General features: G+C 38.8%; 2 protein-coding genes across 2 annotated transcripts in view; one reads left to right on the top strand and one right to left on the bottom strand.

Moving 5' to 3' along the window:
- The window catches only part of rnf121 (ring finger protein 121), a 221,152-nt gene extending 202,074 nt beyond the window's left edge, over positions 1–19,078 (bottom strand). The window contains exon 1 of the mRNA XM_082141412.1: positions 18,925–19,078. Coding sequence (XP_081997538.1) covers positions 18,925–19,002 — 78 coding nt within the window. The 5' untranslated portion in view covers positions 19,003–19,078. The remainder of the gene's footprint in view (positions 1–18,924) is intronic.
- Positions 6,323–14,397, top strand: LOC309477858 (uncharacterized protein). Its single transcript, XM_082141325.1, has 9 exons — positions 6,323–6,382; positions 8,053–8,146; positions 8,337–8,409; positions 9,787–9,995; positions 10,209–11,191; positions 11,270–11,339; positions 11,785–11,959; positions 12,087–12,249; positions 13,801–14,397. The coding sequence occupies exons 4-8, from the start codon at positions 9,791–9,793 to the stop codon at positions 12,247–12,249; spliced, it is 1,596 nt and encodes a 531-aa protein (XP_081997451.1). The 5' UTR covers positions 6,323–6,382; positions 8,053–8,146; positions 8,337–8,409; positions 9,787–9,790; the 3' UTR covers positions 13,801–14,397.
- Positions 19,079–19,342: the final 264 nt, after the last annotated feature.

Raw genomic sequence — 19,342 nt, 5'->3', positions numbered from 1 at the left:
ACAGCAATTATACCCTTCATCAAGGTCTAAGTTTTGTCATTGCTTCAGGTTGAATGATTCTGATTGGCTAATAAATAATCACACATTTTCTACACATAGATAGACTGAAGCATATCTCCATCAATTATGCGGCTGACATTCGGACCCTGAATTTAGGCACATCGTGACCTTCCACACTTGTAGTGATTGTAATGAATAGTAATTGGACCAATTTGAGTCTGTAGGACCAACTCTATAGCGCCACCACCAGTTAAAAAATTCCACATTAAAAGGGTTATAGCTTTTGAACCCTTTGATGTAGATGTGAATGTAGATAGATGTAAAATGAAACTTAGTACACCTGATTCCACTCATTATGGTGATCACAATCAATATCTTACAATAAGACTCTGCCCATTACAGTAGTGGCCATTTTGAAAAGTACAGTGTTCAATTTTTTGTGCTACTCCTCATTCAAATTTTGTTAAATTTTTACGAAAATTGGCTCAGATGATCTTTGGACCGAGCCACACAGAAGTGACTGAACAGATTTTTTATTTTTGCTACCGTTCCCGATATATTTTTCTCCAAATTTGACCTGTATTTGTTGCCTTATGGTAGTTAGCTTAGCATGCTAATTGGTTAACATGAACCATTCCGGTTGTGGGTTTGAATGCTGTGTGGCACATTCCCAGATCGCAAAAGGTATTGTGGCCTTAAGTGGTGGAAAAGTTGCTTCTGTTCCAGACATGGTGTCTGTATGTGAACGAACTCGATAAATACAACATACAGCAAATTTATACAAAAATGATTCATTTTGAATTGCTTCTCACTTGAACTATTGGACCTTCTTCATCTTGCCAAAAACGCAACTTCCCAGTGGCGCAATAATATGAGTGACAGGTATCTGTCTTTTTAAAGGAGGTATTGTCAAAAATTTCACCTGTAAGTCAGTCAGTCTGGTCACTAGGAAAGCACTACAGCCTTTGGAACATGAAAAAAATACTTTAGGTGAATTACAGTAATTTTTTCTTAAACTTATTTGTTTATTGTATGTACAGTAGCCTACACAAAAGTACACTAAAGCAGTCTAGGTGAATACGCAGCAAATATCAAACCTGAAACTATTTTTACCCTGGTTGGCAAGGTTTTTTGGGGGTTTTTTTTTACTTGACTATGTTCATGGTGCTGTCCACGTATGTGGTACTGAAGGTCCTACATGATCAAGTCTGCAACTTGGGTAAAGTTGGTTTTATATTTGCATATTCGCGGAGTTCCGCGTTCAATATCTCATGATCTGAATATTGTTACTACACAAATAACATTGTTTTAATATTTAAATCTTCCTCAAAACGAGCTTTCCTTCAGGTTTGCACTTTGCAGATGGTCCCTTCTTAGCAGCCTGCGCATAGAGATCAATGTATTTTGTCCAGTGCGAAGGAAAGATCGTTTTTAGGAAAATTTTGTAGCTTCTGGTGTTTTATCTGTAGTTATATGTGATAGGTGTTTTCTGTAGCAACAACATTTAGTTCACGAGTTATTGAACGCGGAAGTCCGCGAATGTGCGAATATGCGAATATAAAACCAACTTTACCCAAGTCCTTGCTGTAACGAACCGTGACTTCAATACAGAGTAGTGAACAGTATTGAACAGTCATGTTTGTGCACCGTTACAACCCTAATATATAATATATAATAGGGATGCACGATGATATCGGCACAACATCGGTATCGGCCGATAAAAGCTTAAAATGACCATCATCGGCAGATATGAATATTTCTGCCGATGAGCCAAACCGATAAGGGGGCGTGTTTCATGTGCGCGCGCGACGACCGTGAACGTAGCTTGAGCGCCAAAAACTTAAACTTACAACATGTCAGCTGTGTGGAGGCATTTCGAGATCTGTCAAACAGATAACAAACTTGCTATTTGCAATATTTCCGAGGAGGCGTAAAACAACAGTCTTTCAACACTACAAATTTGATTACACATCTTAAGAGCCGTCATCCTGAGCAGCACCAAGACTTTTTGAAAAGTAAGAAGGAAAAAATGCCGGCAAAAACCCATCAGCAGCCTCTACTTCAGTCCTTTGACAAAGCTAGAAAATACAGCAGCGACCACCCAAAGGTAAAAGATCTTAACGACAAAATAATTGAATTTATTGCTCTTGATAACCAGCCGTTTAGCGTGGTGGAAGACGTTGGCTTCAGGAGGCTAATGATGTACCTAGAGCCGCGGTATGCTATGTCTAGCCGGCGCTATTTTTCTGACGTGGCCTTACCTGAACTCCATAGTGTTGTCGCCAGTCACATTGAAAAGCTCCTCGCCGGCGCTTGTCACATTAGCTTGACCACGGACATTTGGACATCAAGCGTGAGTCCTGTAAGCATGTTGAGCCTCACTGCCCAGTGGATAGACGAAGATTTCACCCTTAAAAAAGCTGTCCTACACTCGCAGGAATGCTCCAGTTCTCACACAGCAGCTGCAATTGCGTCCGTATTTGAAAGTATGTTTGGGAAATGGAAAATAGAAAGAGAACGAGTGCATGTCGTGCTACGTGACAATGCCCGTAACATGGCTAAAAAAAGCTATGATGGAGTTTGGTGTGGCAAGTCTACCGTGCATGGCACACACACTGCAACTGGCGGTGAATGACGGTGTCCTGTCTCAGCGCAGCGTGGCAGATGTTGTGGCCGTGGGAAGGAGAATAATTGGACATTTCAAACACTCCCAGCTGGCATACAGTCGACTGGAGGATGTACAGAAAGAGCTCGGAATGTCGGTAAAACGACTTCAACAAGATATCGCTACCAGATGGAATTCGACATTTTATATGATGCGAAGCTTGGTCGAGCAGAAAAGGGCACTAGGTGTTTATGCCGCTGATTTCGAGCTTCCTGCAACTTTGACGGCAAATCAGTGGGGAATTATAGAAAATATGATCACACTTCTCGCCCCTTTTGAGCAGCTGACCAGAGATATCAGCAGCAGAGGCCTCTGCTGAACTTATGTGATCCCCGCGGTTGTGGCACTGACACGACTGCTTGGCCAGCCGAGTGACACGGACAGAGGAGTGCAGACTACCAAAACTACCCTGCTGGAAGCCGTCAATCATCGCTTCGACGGTGTGCATTGTGAGGCACTTTATTCTGTTGCAACCATGCTTGATGCCCGCTACAAAGACCGGTACTTTGACGAGAAAAAAAAGAGGAGTGCTCGCGACCTGTTGCTCAAAGTTTTGGATGCCATGAGCGGCAGTGCAGATGCCAGCACAGAGGATCCCCCAGAGAAGAGGAAAAAACGTTAGTGCTCTGTTAATGCCTAAAGCATTGGTTCCCAACCTGGGGTCCGCGCCCCCCTCAGGGGGGCGCCAGAGTTCACAGGGGGGCGCGGGAGCGGATATGCTTTGAGGTGAATAAAGATGCATAAAATGTCCCACTAATAATTTTATATAAAAATATTTTTTCAAAGTAAAAAAAAAAAATCATATGCTTACAATGCCAAGATAAGGCAGTCAAAAATTATCTCTTATATAAAATAATTATTTAAATTTTGCGCGCACAAGTCACTTGCTCAATATGCTTGTTGTCATAGTAACGGCAAAAACAAAAGAAAAATGGCAGAGAAACGTAAATGCGGTGATTCTTCATCAGAGGCGAAGAAAAAGTTAAAGGTGCCCTAGAATGGATTATTTTATTATTTTATAATGTTTCCTGGGGTGCCGTTATAATGTTAGTATGTTTTTTAGATCAAAATGTGTTATAATTTATAAATAAAAGGCATATTTCCTAGCCTGATTTCATCCCCTGATTTGAACACTCTGTTTGAAGGGGCGTGTCTGCTGTGAGACTTCAGTGTTGTTGCCCACTGCTGTGATTGGCTGACATGCTTGCATATGAAATATCTGGCATTACATGTAGGGCTATCTGGAATACTTTTACTATTACAGATTTTATACGTTTTTTTCTATTACAGCTATCGGATTCGGGATTAACGAATCATGAGAAGTTTTCTTTAAGTATTTAGATCTATTCCCATCAATAAAAGGTTGCAGTGATGACCATTGAGCAGATGACAGCCTGTTGATCGCGTGAATGAAGATCTTATCACTGCAATGCGATTTACTGATGCATAAACAGTGTTGAACGACTTTGAGAGAAAGATTATCTGTCTGAACTTGAACAATTACGCATCAGACATTCACATAACCCACTGGTTCTCCAGAGGCTCGGATGAAGGAGCTAAAAAAATATTTTTGTGTTCATTTGTACATCCAAACACTGAGCAACTGCCATGCTTCGTTCGCTCGTTTGCAAGCCATGATGTCTCTCGAGGAAAAAACAATATCGCGCTGGATCTAGATAACACAGTGTAAATTATCGTTAATAAAATCACTAGGCTACTTACCGCTTGCGGGAATATAACGTTAGTTGAAATTGCCCCCTTCGTCAGTATGAGACCTTGAGAGAAGCCTGGCTGCTTGATATTGTTCCAGGTTAGAAAAACAGTCCGTGGTGAAATGGGCAGAGCAAACTAACAACTTCGAATTAAACTGTAGTGGTATCCGATTATAGATAGATAGATAGATTATAGATAGATCTGCCATTTCCCAATGATCCTCCTCCTGCTTGTTTCTTCACCTGCAGAACTTCTGATGATTCGGCTGCGCAGTTTCGCCTGGCACTGAGCATGGGCTGGCATATGCAAATTTTTGGAGGCGTACAAATTAATGATCCCGACTGTTGCGTCACAGTTGGTGTTATGTGGAGATTCGCCTGTTTTTCAGGGGTGTTTTTCAAAAACGAGATTTAAATAAGAAAGAGAAAACTATGGTGTTTGAGACTCACTTTGTGTCATGTCCATGTACTGAACTCTTGTTATTTAACTATGCCAAGATAAATTCAATTTCACATTCTAGGGCACCTTTAAGACACTATGACAAAACCTACATACATTTTGGTTTTATTGAAGGCCAAGACAAGTCTCGGCCAGAATGTGTCTTTTGTGGTGAAAAACTGGCAAACGACAGCATGAAACCAAGCAAGATGAAAAGACACCAGGAAACGAAGCATTCAGAGACAATCGGCAAAGATAAGGAATTCTTAGAGAGAAAAAAAGAGATGGCTGTCAAAAAGATCGACAGACATCAGAAAAGTATTCGAAAGAGCAGGTAGTGATTTACAGAAGGCCACTAAAGTTTCCTTTGAGTGTTCACTGTTGATTGCCAAGGCAAAAAAGCTGCATAATATTGGAGAGGAGTTAATCAAACCCGCCTGCATTAAAATAGTGGAGGGACTATGTGGCCCGCAAGCAGCTGAAAAGGTTAAATCTGTCCCACTTTCTAACAACACTGTTAACCCCCTGAGGTCTACGGTATCGCCGGCGATACCAGCTCGCTTTTTTTTTATCAATGTAAAAGAAACTCATAAATACTCTGTTGACTTTGATTTTCCATAGGAGTTTCATATATCAATCGATTCTGTTAAATGTGTATTATTTTTGTGTATACTCACAATAAAAACAAAGTGTTGTGCTTTTTGCCAAATAAAGAAAAAGAAACACGAAGCGAGTTCTGCCTTCTCTCTGCCAGTGAAGTCCATTCTGAAACGCGTCCGAAAATGAACAATAACTGAGCGAATACTCAGTCAAACAGGCATACAGACACACAGGCATGAAGCTTGAATTCTCTTCTTTTAAATGAAGTAATTTATATGAAAAACAAATATTCTCATCTTGTGAAATCTGTATTAAAAGAGAGCGATTCCAGTCGAGCTCATCTCATTACGTTATAATCGGCCACGCCCACGGAGAGCGCGCGCTATTCAAACGCAAATGACTGAGACGATCCCATACAAACTGTGAACGCCCACATATCAGCTCGAGAAAACACATCAAGTTTATTCAGATAAGTGTACTTGTCTACACTGTCTCGCAGCGCTGTGAGGAATAATAATAATGGAAAACTTACCTCAGAAGTGCTGGTATTTCGAGGAGCAACGGATGGAATAATGTAGTACGTTTTTTTTTTCATTCTCAAGTAAATCGCGTTTCTGTGTGAATGAATGAACGCAGAGATGCGCTGTTTACCACAACTCGCAAAAAGACGGTTTAAATTTGAATTGCGTTTCTGTGTGTGAATAAATGATCTGCTTTTAGCAAACTATTTTGCTATACTGAGTAAAATCGATTGAAATATGCACTGTAAAAAAATGCTGTAAATTTACAGCAGAAATTTACAGTACTGACCCGTTTTCTAAAATTACAGTTTCTTACCGTTAATTAGCACGTGATCTGTGGGGGAGGGAATGAACCGCGAACGACGCACTTTGGCAGTTGGCAAGAGTGACTGACACACGTCTTTCTCGGTGGAAGCACAGCTTTCATGTTGAAACTCATTTACAGGTACCATACCACGGGTGAATCTAAAATAATTGTGTTCACTGTTAATCTTATTAATTTCGTGCTTTAAGAAAGTGGATGTAGCTAAATTTATTGTTCCTCAAAGTTAAACGCGCGCGTGTGTGTGTGTGTGTGTGTGTGTGTGTGTGTGTGTGTGTGTGTGTGTGTGTGTGTGTGTGTGTGTGTGTGTGTGTGTGTGTGTGTGTGTGTGTGTGTGTGTGTGTGTGTGTGTGTGTGTGTGTGTGTCCGTCTCCGAGCTCGCGCGTGCTTGCAGCTTTGCATATTTGTGTTCTTTCATTGTACAAGTTACCCTAATATAGAGGGAAATGTAAAATAAGTGCGTTCGTTGGATTATTGTATTAAGTAACGTTAGGTTTTTAAATTTACCGCCTTTCGCCAGTATGTTTTTTTTACGCTGTGGGGGATGGTGGAACAGCTAACGTTAGGTTCTTCTTCTTTAGCACGAGACGAGTGAACGTCTGTCTCATTGGAAGTTATATGAACTTATTAAATGTCTGTGTTATTATTTTGGCTTTTTTTACAGTATATGAGCACAATAATTTTAACAGCATACTTTTGCACTCGATACATTTGCTCCAACTAACGTTACATACATTAAGTCGTCGTCGATATAACAGAGGAAATTCACTTAAGTTTAATTTTAACTTGTTTCTCAAAGTTAAAACACACATGTGTGTGTTTTATAGCTGGATTGTGCTCTTCCATAGTGTAAAATGTTTACTTGCAAACTTTGTTCACACACATGCAGTACTTTACCTGCATTTGTGAGACACATGCGCATTCATATTCATGTTGCGAATGTCAGGTTTAATTGTGCATTACCTGCTTGTAATAAGAGTTTCAAAAAGTTTTCAGCTTTCAAAACTCACTGTTATCGACACAAAGAGGGGAAATCTAAGCTCAAATCTATGCCATTGACTTCATTTGAATTGACGTGTCATGTTGACTTGTGTCAAGTCAGGTGTGACACTATGAGTAGATTTTATCAGCATCTTAAAACTCACATTAGAGAGGGGAGAAGCGTTTCATGTCCATTTCAGCAATGTGACAAGTCTTTTTCAATTGTGTCCACTTTTACAGCGCATGTATCTAGAAAACACAGTGATTGTTCAGAGGTAAACCTGATTGATTCAGTTGCGCTTCCTCATAGCATGCATGAGTGCTCTGAACAGCATCATGAAATGCCACAGGACTTTCTTTGCAGTGATACTGATACTGATGGTGTGGAACAAGACACCTTTGGTGAAAGTGTGGACGAAGATCAGTTTTTGAGACATCTAGCTCTATTTTATCTCAAATTGCAATCAAAATGTCTGATTCCATCCTCCACTGTTCAAATAATTGTTGATCACCTTCAGGAAATTCATGAAATGAGTCACTCGCACCTGCTTTTTAAATTGAGAGAAAAATTGAGTGCATTGGAGGTTGCAGAAGCAGACATAAATGCTATTTTGGAAATTTTGCACAGTGAAAATCTCTTTGAGACTTGTAATTCACAAAAACTTAAAACTGATCAAAAAAGAAAGACATTTTTCAAGAATACATTCAACTATGTAGCACCAGTTCCACTTTGTCTTGGGACAAATGAGGCAGGCAAAGAGTGTTTTGCTCAATATGTTCCGATTAAAGATACAATTGGTTCTCTATTACAGATTGACACAGTTACAGAACATCGCAAACAAGTATTTTCTGGTGTCCGTCCTCACAATGTTCTTCATGATGTATGGGATGGTAGCAACTTAAAAGGTAATGAGCTGCTCAATACAGACACCTCATCCTTTAGTTTAATCCTTTATCAGGATGCGTTGGAAGTAGCCAACCCACTGGGATCTGGCAGGAAAAAACATAAATTACTCTGTGTATATGCAACTCTTGCAGATATTCCTCCACATCATAGATCACGCATTGACCAGATGCAGCTTGTTTTGCTTTGCAGGGAGCAAGACTTCAAGTATTTTGGCCAGGACAAAGTGTTTAGCCCTCTCATCAAAGACCTTAAAGACATTGAGGTAAGTGGCATTAATTTGCCTGATGGAACAGTGTACAGGGGAACGCTGTCTGCAATTTGTGGGGATAATCTGGGCTCCCATGGCATTGGTGGATTTGTGGAAAATTTCACAAAAAGTGTGCATTTTTGCAGATACTGCAATATAGAAAGGGAAACGTTTAAAAAAGATCCCTTGTTCAAAGTAAGTAAACGCACTGTACAGTCGTATAGGGATCTTGTTCAAAGTCAGACAAGTAATGCCACATCCAATGCCACTGGAGGTGTCAAATTTGACTCCGTGTTTAATGGACTACGTTACTTTCATGTGTGTCAGCCTGGGCTACCCCCCTGTCTGGGACATGATATTTTTGAAGGTGTTGCATCATATGATTTAGCATTGTACATTAATAATTTTGTCACAGTGGAGAAGCTGTTCACTTACCAGGAGTTAAATCGACGAATAAATAATTTAACATACTTTGGTAATGATGCAAACAACAAACCCAGTGATGTTGTTCCTGGGAGTGAAAAACTTTCTGGCCATGCAGTTCAAAATTGGTATTTTCTTAGGATGTTGCCAGGATTGATTGGAGACAAAATTGTAAACCCATCTGAAAATGAGACTTGGCAGCTGGTTTTGCAACTACGAGAAATAGTAGAACTTGTATGTGCACCAGCTGTGTCCACTGGTCAGATAGCTTACTTGCAGGTTCTAATTGATGAGTATTTGCATACTCGATGGCAGTCTTTTCCCAGTCATCCACTCAGACCAAAACACCATTACATCAGTCACTATCCTGACCTGATTTTTCACTTTGGCCCTCTAATTCGTTTGTGGACACTGCGATTTGAGAGCAAACACTCCTATTTTAAACAGTGTGCTCGCAAATCACATAACTTTAAGAATTTGTGTCGAACACTCGCTGAGAAGCATCAGCTTCTTCAGGCATATCTGTATGCTGGCAGCTACTTCCCACAAGACATTGAAGTAGAAAAAAGCACAGAGTTTTACCCAGGTGATTACAATGAAGACATCAGACGCTCAGTTTCAAATATGAACTTTGAGCCTATGAACACTGAGGTAGCCAGTGATGTTACAGTGAGAGGCACAAAATACAAAAAGAACATGTTTGTATTGATCAGTGACTCTGATGAGGGGCTTGTAGTTGGAAAGATCAAGCTAATTCTCATTCATCAGGGTGTGTCTTTACATTTTGTTACTCAGGAATATCAGGCTGTTCGCCTTCCAAATATGGGCGTTTACAGAATTACACCAGCAGAAAGAACATGCTGTGTAGATCTAAGGAATATTTTGGATTATTACCCATTGTTTGAGTACACTGTGTGTGGCATGCCTGTACTAATTCTGCACCACTCTTTTCTTTTCTCTTTTTTGTAGAAAAATGTCTACCTGGTTTGAGGAGGTTAAATGTATAATTCTTCAGGCATTGCCCAGCCTGCCTCCTGACATTCTCCACCAGATCATTTCCAGTCTTCAAAGCTCAGGACTAGAATGCAAAGACGACCTCAAATATGTTCAGCAAGAAGACCTTAAGGACATTTTACCTGTCATTCAAATCAGAAAGCTTCTTCAAATTTTTAAATCAGGTATGATGACATTTTAATCTTAATCTAAACTAAATAAGTATCTATTTTAGTGTACAACATTTTTCCAACAAAATACATTAACTAAATTAGGCTATTCTACATAGTTCGAGCCATTGAAATCTTTTAGTGGTCAGAAATGTAACTTAATTATTTTAATCTCTTTACTAAACTTTATTGCTTTTCTCTATGCTGTGATATTTGAAACCCTTTCAGAAACAGAGATGGTTACTCTGAATTTAGATGTACTACCAGCTCCATCAGTGTGTTCTTCATCTTCGTCTTGCCTTGCATCTCACTCAGAGGCTTCCAGGCCAAGCCTGACCTTCACACAAATGCCCAGCATTTCCAAGACATGGGCTGAAACTTTTCAAGTCCCTTGGGACAACATGCCTCCTGAAATCCGAACGGCAATCTCTACAGGAAAAAGACCGAAACCTGCAGAAAGGCGCCAGATGGTTAGAGTTCTGGTTGACGAAATGCGCAAGTTTGAACTTTGCCCAACACGTGCCCAGTGTCTTACAATCTGTCAAAAGATTGTAAGGGAGAACCCTAACACTTTTGGAGACAAATTTCCAAATGGCTCATTAATAGGAGCGGGATATACATCACTCCTAATTCAAGTGAAGACGAGGGTTGAAAATTTGAACCGTGAGAGCAGCTTTGTCTGTCATCGAGCAAAGCCAAACTCAGGATGCAAAAGAGGACCAACGGACACCTATGGCTGTGTGAGATTTGAACCGCACCTTCCCCCTGAAGAGACTGCAGAGACAATAGAGTCCAAACGTCAAAGACTGCATGACATTTACAGCCATGAGGGAATTGTCAGTGTAGAGAGAGCAGAAGTAAACACTCTTATGGAGACTACATTCTGTCTTTTGCGTCAGAAACTAAATTCCATACCAGCACCTTCAGTAGAAGACATTAGGAGCCAGTGGCCATACCTCTTCCATCAGAAGTCTATTTGTGCCCACTTCAAGTTGCTAACTGACATTGATGTGCTGAAAGCCTTTGACATGTCCATGAAAGAATGCGGAAAAGCTATCGTTGAGTACTTCAAGAGCAAATCAAAGAATGAAAAGGTGAAGGATGTCCTGTCCCACTCCCAGCCTGAAAACACAGAGATGGCACACCTGCATATCAAGCTTCTAATGTCCCATTTTCAGGAACATGAAGATGGACTGGTGTTGCATGCAGATGTGAGTATTTAGTTTTCTTCTTTTTTACTTTATTAAGTGATGATATGTATTCTGATTTGTGTATTGTGTCCTCTTCAGGTTGCTGCATCTGCAGCTGATGTTGAGAAGAAACTTATTCTACCTGGAAGTCCTCGTCTTATTTTACTGGGTTAGTATGTTAAGAAGAAACATTGACAAATGGGGAAGATACAATAAAATAAAATAAAACATTTCTATTGTATACAGTTGTTAAAGAATAGTTCACCCAAAAATTAAAATTGTCATCGTTTACTTAACCACATGTTGTTCCAAACCTGTATAAATTGATTTGCTCTTGAATACTCCACACTGTTGTATTTTTTTCCTACTATGGAAAGCAATGGTGCCTCACAACTGTTGGGTTACAAACATGCTTCCAAATATATTCATTTGTGTTCAGCAGTAAATTAAGACAGAATAACATTTTTGGGTGAACTATCCATATCCATTTACAATGAAGTCTTCTCAAAGGCAGATATTTAAATGAGTTGCACCAATGTTTTCGTTATTGTTATATATTTATGGTTGGTTGGTTTATTTATTTTGTTTGTTTGTTTTTGCTGTTTTTATTTTAGGTATGGGAGAGCAGACAAATGCTGTCCGATGGATGATAAGCCTAGAAGGCCGTGTTATTTGTGAGTGTGTCCAGTCATCATTTTTGACTGCACTTTCAACACTGTTTGCCGTGTACTACGTCTTCAACCTGCAGTATCAAGAGGAGGCTTGTTGCACATTGGAGTTTCTTCAAAGGTATGACACTTAAGTCCTTATTGCTTTGTTTTTTGGTGGGTTTTTTTACCTTTCAGAATCATCTTCATAAGAATTTTGATGCATCATTATTGCATTCAATGGTAATTTGTTATATAACTGTCTTTAGACGCTTCGTCGGAATAAACCCAGAAAGAGGCTCAAAGACCTGCAGAGGCAAGGTGGTCTCCAAGAAGACGGGCAAGGTGGTGAATAAAAAGTCTTCCACAGTTAATCCAAAGGTTGCCTCTCTACTGAGAAATCTTGCGGATTTCGAGTGGGATTTCATCTAGGTAAGTAAATTTGCACATACACACTAATTTATGTACCTGCTTCCCATTAAAGTTATTACAGTATACCAGCTTTTTTGTAGAACAGTTTACAATACACTACTAAAAGCTCTTTTCACTTTAATTTCAGATGTGCTTTACAATGTATTACTAAAGTGTGTGTCTTTCCAAACCCGTAAGACTTGTTCATCTTCAGAACTCAAATGAAGATCTTTTTAATGAAATCTTTCTGTCTACACAGCCTACAAAACTACTACTTTTAGGGCCGGTTTCACAGACAGGGCTTAGATTAAGTCAGGATTAGGCCTTAGTTCAATTAGGGTATTTAAGTAGCTTTTATAAACATGCCTTAGATAAAAAACCTTTACTGGTGTGTAAGGGTGTCACGAATTTTCTCTCTTTTCATATTCCTCTTTAACCAGAACTTGAAACTGCAAAAAAAAGTGAACTTGTTTTTTTTTTGTGAACTTGAATGTCATCATGTTACAATAGAGAAATTAGATGGCAGGTTATTTTGTTTAAGTTTCCAATTGACTGAAGATATATTGTTACATTATGTTGTTAATAAACGTGTTAAATTTGACAATGTAGTGTGTGGTACATTGCAAACAAAGGTCAGATATTATTATATTGCTTAAAAGTCTAAAAATGGCATAGCTTGTGCTTTAAAAAAAAAATGTAAATCAAGAATCGAATCGAACCGTGACTTTAGAATCGAAAATGTAATCGAATCGAGGATTTGGAGAATCGTGACACCCTTACTGGTGTGCATCTTGAGACAAAACAATGGCTCTGACATATTTTAAGAAATTTCAGTGCAAGTTTCTTTCAGTTAAAACAGCTCAAACATGCATTTTAGTCTGGGAATAACTTAAGGCTTGTCTGTGAAACCGGGGGTTAAGGTCTTTAAAGTAATCCAGGAGACTCCAGCGGTTTAACTTCAGTTTGATGAAGAAACGCAAGTGCTTTTTGTGTGCAGGAAAAAAAAAAAAAAACACCTGCGCCATGACGCATGCGTGTTAAACATACTTTGTGTGGGCTTTTTTGCTTCAGAAAATTGAGGTTAAACCCTGGAGTCACATGGAGTATTTTAATGATGCCTTTACTACCTTTCTGATGCTTGAAAGTGCTGTGAAGGCTGTCCGTGGAGTGACCGAAAGTTCTCAGATTTCATTAAAAGATATTCATTTGTTTTCCGAAGATAAACAAAAGTGTTACGAGTTTTGAAAGTCATGAGGATGAGTAATTAATGACAGTTTCCATTATTTGGGTAAACTAGCCATTTAACCCTGGGCCTTTTCTAAACCCCAGATAAACAGCATCCTATGTTATATTGATTAATGTTTAGCATTGCTCATAATATACCCAGGGTTTATTTGCATATTTGTCATTGCCATTGATTTTTGAATGCTGCTCATGACCCAAAGGCTATGATTTTTGTAGTGTAGCATTATGTTGCTTTTTGACATGTTCTTCTGACACTTTATTTTCAAGCAAACAACATACAAATTTATTTAAAGTTTTTTCCCCCCATTTTTTTTTTTTATCTTTCAGACTACACCTGCATCAGTTTGAAGATTACGGCATATTCCTGGCCTCTCCCTGGCCTGTTCCTGTTCCAAATATTTGCCAGGTTTTGACTTCGATTGACTGACTGTTATTAAACTAAATTCAAGTGCAAAATGTTCACACCATTTACTATTTCATAAAGGCTGTTTTTAGGGGAATGGGCACCCCAAGCACATTCATTCTTGGCCTGTTCCTGTACCAAATACAGGTTTTGACTTTTATTAAACTAAAATAAATTTGCACCGTTTACTATTTCTTAAAGGCTGCTTTTAAAACACAAAAAGACTGCTTATTCTATTGGACGTGGTTCAGTTGTTATGATTTGCTTTTTTTTTTCTAAGCATTCAGATTATTTGTCACTAAACTGTCAATAAATTGTGTGCTATAAGAAATACCCTCTTGAGCTGTTTTTTTTTTCTTGGGAAAATCTTCTAAATGAAATATTACAATACCAGCTTATTTGTACAAGTATAGATATTAAAGTTAATAAAGAATATGTATCTTAGAATACAGTAATGAAACTGCAGGATTACGGTACAAAGCTGGAAACCCTGCTGCCAGTATTTTACTGTTAAATTATAGAAAAGCTGTAATTTAGATTACGGTAATGAAAATGTAAAATTACGGTACACAGCTGGAAACCCTGCTGCCAGTATTTTACCGTTAATTTACATGTACAATTTTTTACAGTGTGTTGAAATAAAATGTATTTGTATAAGCAACGTATTAAACTGCAAATTAACATTTATATTCCTTATAATAAAAACGAAAGACCTATGTTACAGACAAATGAAAGACAACATTTCGTTGATTAGTTTTGGATAGATTACACATTTTTACTGTAAAATATCTGCCACCTCAAATAAGCTTTTGTTTGCCAATTTTTGCTAATATGTTAAATATAGTATGTTTTGTCAATGTAGGCTATATTCGAAGTTTGAAATATGTATGATAAAATGTATACTTTAGTTTTTACAAAGAAAGATTACACTTCAATTGTTGTTGTAATTGTAACCTTTTTAATAAAAAAATATATATTTACAAGGTAGATGTAAACAAATTTTAAAAGGTAAATATAAGCATTTTCTTTAAATAATTTTTATTGTGTTTTATTATTGACAAATTTGGGGAGAGGATACATATTCCAAAACTGAAAATACAGTATGAGAATTAACTGCACAATTAATAGACATGTTTTCCTTGGATATTATACAATTTGCAAGCAAAATTAAAAAATAAATAAATAATTGACATGCTTCCAACTGTGAACCAATTTGGTAGAAATATATATATATATATACTGTATATATATTGCTCTTGCATTCTTTCTTGTGGCTATAGGTGACACACCTGAATGAATGGCTCATTAAGTATGCGGGCCCCATTGTCTCCTAAGGTGTGAACCACTACATATGCATGATGCTGTTGAATGGTTGACGCCCCTTGCGCATATTGCCTTTACAAACAAAAAGTGTTTTACAAGATTTAAATCAATGTATTGTGTTATGTGAATGATAAGGGCAGGATGATTTTCACATCATTTTGAAGAAAAAACTCTAGGCAAAGACATCAATTAGTCAAAAGTCTTATTAACACGTATTTAGTATGTGTTTTGTGGCCTTATTTCAGAAACTTTAGTTTTTAGTTTTTTCAATAACCATGCATAAACATTATTCTCTCAAAAATACAAACATGTACATGCATGTTGCTCACATATTATGGTAGCCCTGTTTGTGCTAAATAGAGTGTAATTATACCTTTGCCATTAATATGTTTATAAGCAACTGAAAAAAGCACAAATGTCAGGGCATGTCAGAACATCTCAAGGACCCCAAAAACCCCTCAGACCTCAGAGGGTTAAAGACAGAATTGATAAAATGGCAGAAAACTGCAAAAAACAGTTGCACGAAAAGCTTAGAGAAGTCCAATTTGCTATACAGCTGGATGAAACGACCACAGTAGCAGGAGAGTCTGTGCTTATCGTGTATGTACAGTATGTGGACGGAGATGAGTTGAAACGGAACATACTTATGTCTACCAATTTACCCACAACAACTACAGGTCAGGACATTTTTATGGCTGTTGATTCATACCTCACATCGTACAATCTGCCCTACACAAATATCGTCGCTTGCTGCACGGATGGAGCTGCCGCGATGATGGGTAGAAATAAGGGATTTAACAGCCGTTTGATGGAAAAGGCTCCAGACTGTGTAATTTTCCACTGTATGATACATCGCCAGGCACTCGCCAGTAAAAAACTGTCCAGAGACCTTGGTGACACACTGGCAACAGTTGTAAAAGTCGTAAACTTCATTAAAGCTCGCCCTACCAACCAGAGATTATTTGCACAACTGTGTGAGGATGAAGCGCACCAAACTCTACTGCTACACACGGAGGTGCGCTGGCTTTCGCGTGGCAAAGTGCTTGTGCGCTTTCTAGAACTGCAGGATAAAATCCTGGAATTTCTGCGAAATCAAAACACACTGTTGGAGCAGCTGACTGATGGGTTCTGGATCAAAACCGCATACCTTGCTGACATATTCACTCTTTATAATGAGACCAACAAGAGACTGCAGGGCTCTGAGTCAAACATCTTGGAGTGCAAAGAAGCAATCGATGCTTTTATGCGCAAGCTGGAGTACAGGGCTGGAAAAATGTCACAGGGGCATTTACAACACTTTCCACTGCTGCTTCAACATTCTGGGGGTACCGTGAGTGCCTCTTTGCGCGCCGAGTTTTGCCGTCACATGACTGCGCTACAGGAGGAATTAAAGTCCCGCTTTGCGGATGTTGACGCATTATCCAAGGAGTCGTGGGTTATGGATCCCTTCACATCCAGGCTTGAAGATGTGGAATACCTTGGCTGTGAAGATAAGCTCACTGAACTACAAACTGATTCACTGTCAAAAAAGTACTTCCAGGAGAATGGATTCAAAAGGCTTTGGATAGCCAGGGGACCTGTTGTCGCACCTAAACTCGCAAACTATGCCATTACAAAGATCATTCTTCCTTTCAGTACCACCTACCTCTCTGAGACAGCCTTCAGTGCCCTTGTGGCTATAAAAACAAAGTCACGCAGCAGACTGGAAGTCCACAGTGATTTTAGACTGGCTGTCACTGGCATTACACCTGACATTCCATCACTAGTGAAAGGCATGCAAGCCCAAGGTGGACATTAGCGTTATGTGTTTATGCTGACGTTATGATTAGCCTTGTAAAAAAATAAGGATCTGTGCATGCATGCATGTAAGTACATACAGCATTCTACCGTTCATATTTAACATTACGTTCATAACATTCAGTATTCTATGTTTATACACAAAATCCTGAAAAAAGAGAAACAACTGCGTTTTACTAGTTGTGTAAAAATGAAAATATTAGGCTAAAAGGAAACATTTGAAGTTGAAAGGAACATTTCCTGTGTATTCATGTAATAAAATGTCATTAAAAAAAAAAAACTAAATTTAGTTACTATATACAGTGTGTGTGTGTATATATACATATATATGGGGGGGGGGGGGGGGTCACGGATTGTTAAATATGTACATGGGGGGGCCCCAAGGAAAAAGGTTGGGAACCACTGGCCTAAAGCATAAAGTAAAAAAAAATTAAAAAAAATACGTAAGTGATATTTTGGTATTCTGTTACTTCATAGGTCATCTCATACCTGGCCGAACCCACAATTCCCAGGAACCACAGTCCATTGGAGTACTGGAAATGCAACCAGGCCCGTTTCCCTGCCCTTGCAACTGCTGCACGCAAGTACCTGTGTGCGCCCTGCACAAGCGTTGACAGTGAACGGCTTTTTAGCCTTGCCTCTGATGTGATCGATGAAAAGAGAAATCGAATGGACGGTGAAAAAGCAGAGATGCTCATTTTTGTTAAGAAAAACCTACCTCTGGTATTAAAAAAATAGCTGAACAGAAGCCTACCGGTCAGCCGAAGGTGTCACCCTAGTTAGTTGGACTGAAAAGGTTTGCACGACTCAAGTTCAAGTAAAGGATAAGATGTCCTTATATTTTTATTTCATTTTTTGCAATACAGAGAGCACATTGTTTGTCACTGAGTTGTTACCGGACTGTCTGTGGCTCACAAGATAATATGTGGAGCTTGGTTTTAAGTTTGATTAGACTTTAAAGTGGGTCCTCAGGACTGAAGTGGAGGTCTGGACTACAGCTGCTTGTTTTGTGCACTTGAAGTGTTTTCTGTAAGTTTCAGTACAATGTCATGTTAACCACTATGTTGGGGGAGCATTTGGTAGACCTGTTCCAGTAGGAAAAAATTAGTTTGAAAATATCGGCATATCGGCCAAAATCCAATATCGTGCATCCCTAATATATATATATATATATACACACACACACTATAGTACACTGTAGTAACTAAATTGTAGTAACTAAATTGTAGTATACTCTAGTCTCTAGTATATTATAGTATTTACTACACTTTGATGGAAGACCATACCCTGTCCACTGTCCAGTGAATATTTCAGTGGTAAGTCTCTTGTTTAAGTCAATTCACTTACTAGCTCATAAATGATTGGTCAATACTAAGTAAGGCAGCTGCTTCAGCATAACGGTAAACTAATGTCACTATACACCAACTGTAAACCTGCAGGGTTTAGAACCAATAAATTCTTATCTCCATGCAGATTACAGACAGGTTTTGGTTGAAAGGATGGCAAAATACATTGACAGGGAAGACATGCCAAGCCCTGCATGAAGAGGGAAAGGGGGAAAAAATAATCATAATTTAAGACTGAACACTTGTCAGAAATGACATACAAAAGTGTGTTTTACCAGTAATAAATTAGGCTAACTTGTGAGTTTATATGTTTGTGTTACAGGAGCTGCCAATGCCAGACTCTCCTGCTTGACTGCAATGTCAAGTGTCTGATTCTGCTTAAAATTTGTTCAAAAAAAAATAAAAGTTAAACAATGCAGCCAAGAACAAAAAGATTTTTTTTTAAAATAAACCAAAAATAAAAATAGATCATCAGATTCAACAAAGATTCAGCTAGCCTCGCGCTGTTTACATCTTTACTTCTGAATTTTGTAACTTCATCCACACACATCTATATATGTAACGCTATAGCTGTTATCCAACCTGAGAGGCGTCGTCGAGATGTCCGTGTCCATGGTTGTGTTCCACACCGTCAACCTCCACCTCAAACACCCCTGCCATCTTTACACTTACAAGCCGTCTGTTCAAGACACTTCCGGGTTACACGCCGCCTTCGTCTTCTTCTTCTTTTTCCGGTTTTGTGGCAAGAAAACGTAATACTGCGTATTTCCGCCACCTAATGAGATGGAGTGTGGAGCATCAATGTGAATTAAAGGGAGAATACTAAATTATTTTAAAGGAACACGACGACTTTTTGGGACTTTAGCTTATTCACCGTATCCCCCAGAGTTAGATGAGTCCATACATACCCTTTTCATCTCCGTTCGTGCAGTTAACTCTTTCTGTCGCACCCATCTCTAGCCTAGTTTAGCACAAAGACTGGAGGTAAGGTCATGTGACA

The sequence above is a fragment of the Leuciscus leuciscus genome (genome assembly GCF_965113295.1).
Source record: "Leuciscus leuciscus genome assembly, chromosome: 16".
Classification (NCBI taxonomy): Eukaryota; Metazoa; Chordata; class Actinopteri; order Cypriniformes; family Leuciscidae; genus Leuciscus; species Leuciscus leuciscus.
The sequence above is the reverse complement of the archived record's forward strand: the minus strand, read 5'-3'. Positions and strand labels throughout refer to the sequence as shown.

Bases quoted from the DNA above. Each gene is read 5' to 3' on its own strand.
- LOC309477858 (XM_082141325.1), top strand. From the start codon at position 9,791: ATGTCTACCTGGTTTGAGGAGGTTAAATGTATAATTCTTCAGGCATTG. The intron at 9,996-10,208 runs GTATGATGACAT...AAACCCTTTCAG, and splicing joins TCTTCAAATTTTTAAATCAG to AAACAGAGATGGTTACTCTG. The intron at 11,192-11,269 runs GTGAGTATTTAG...TGTCCTCTTCAG, and splicing joins GACTGGTGTTGCATGCAGAT to GTTGCTGCATCTGCAGCTGA.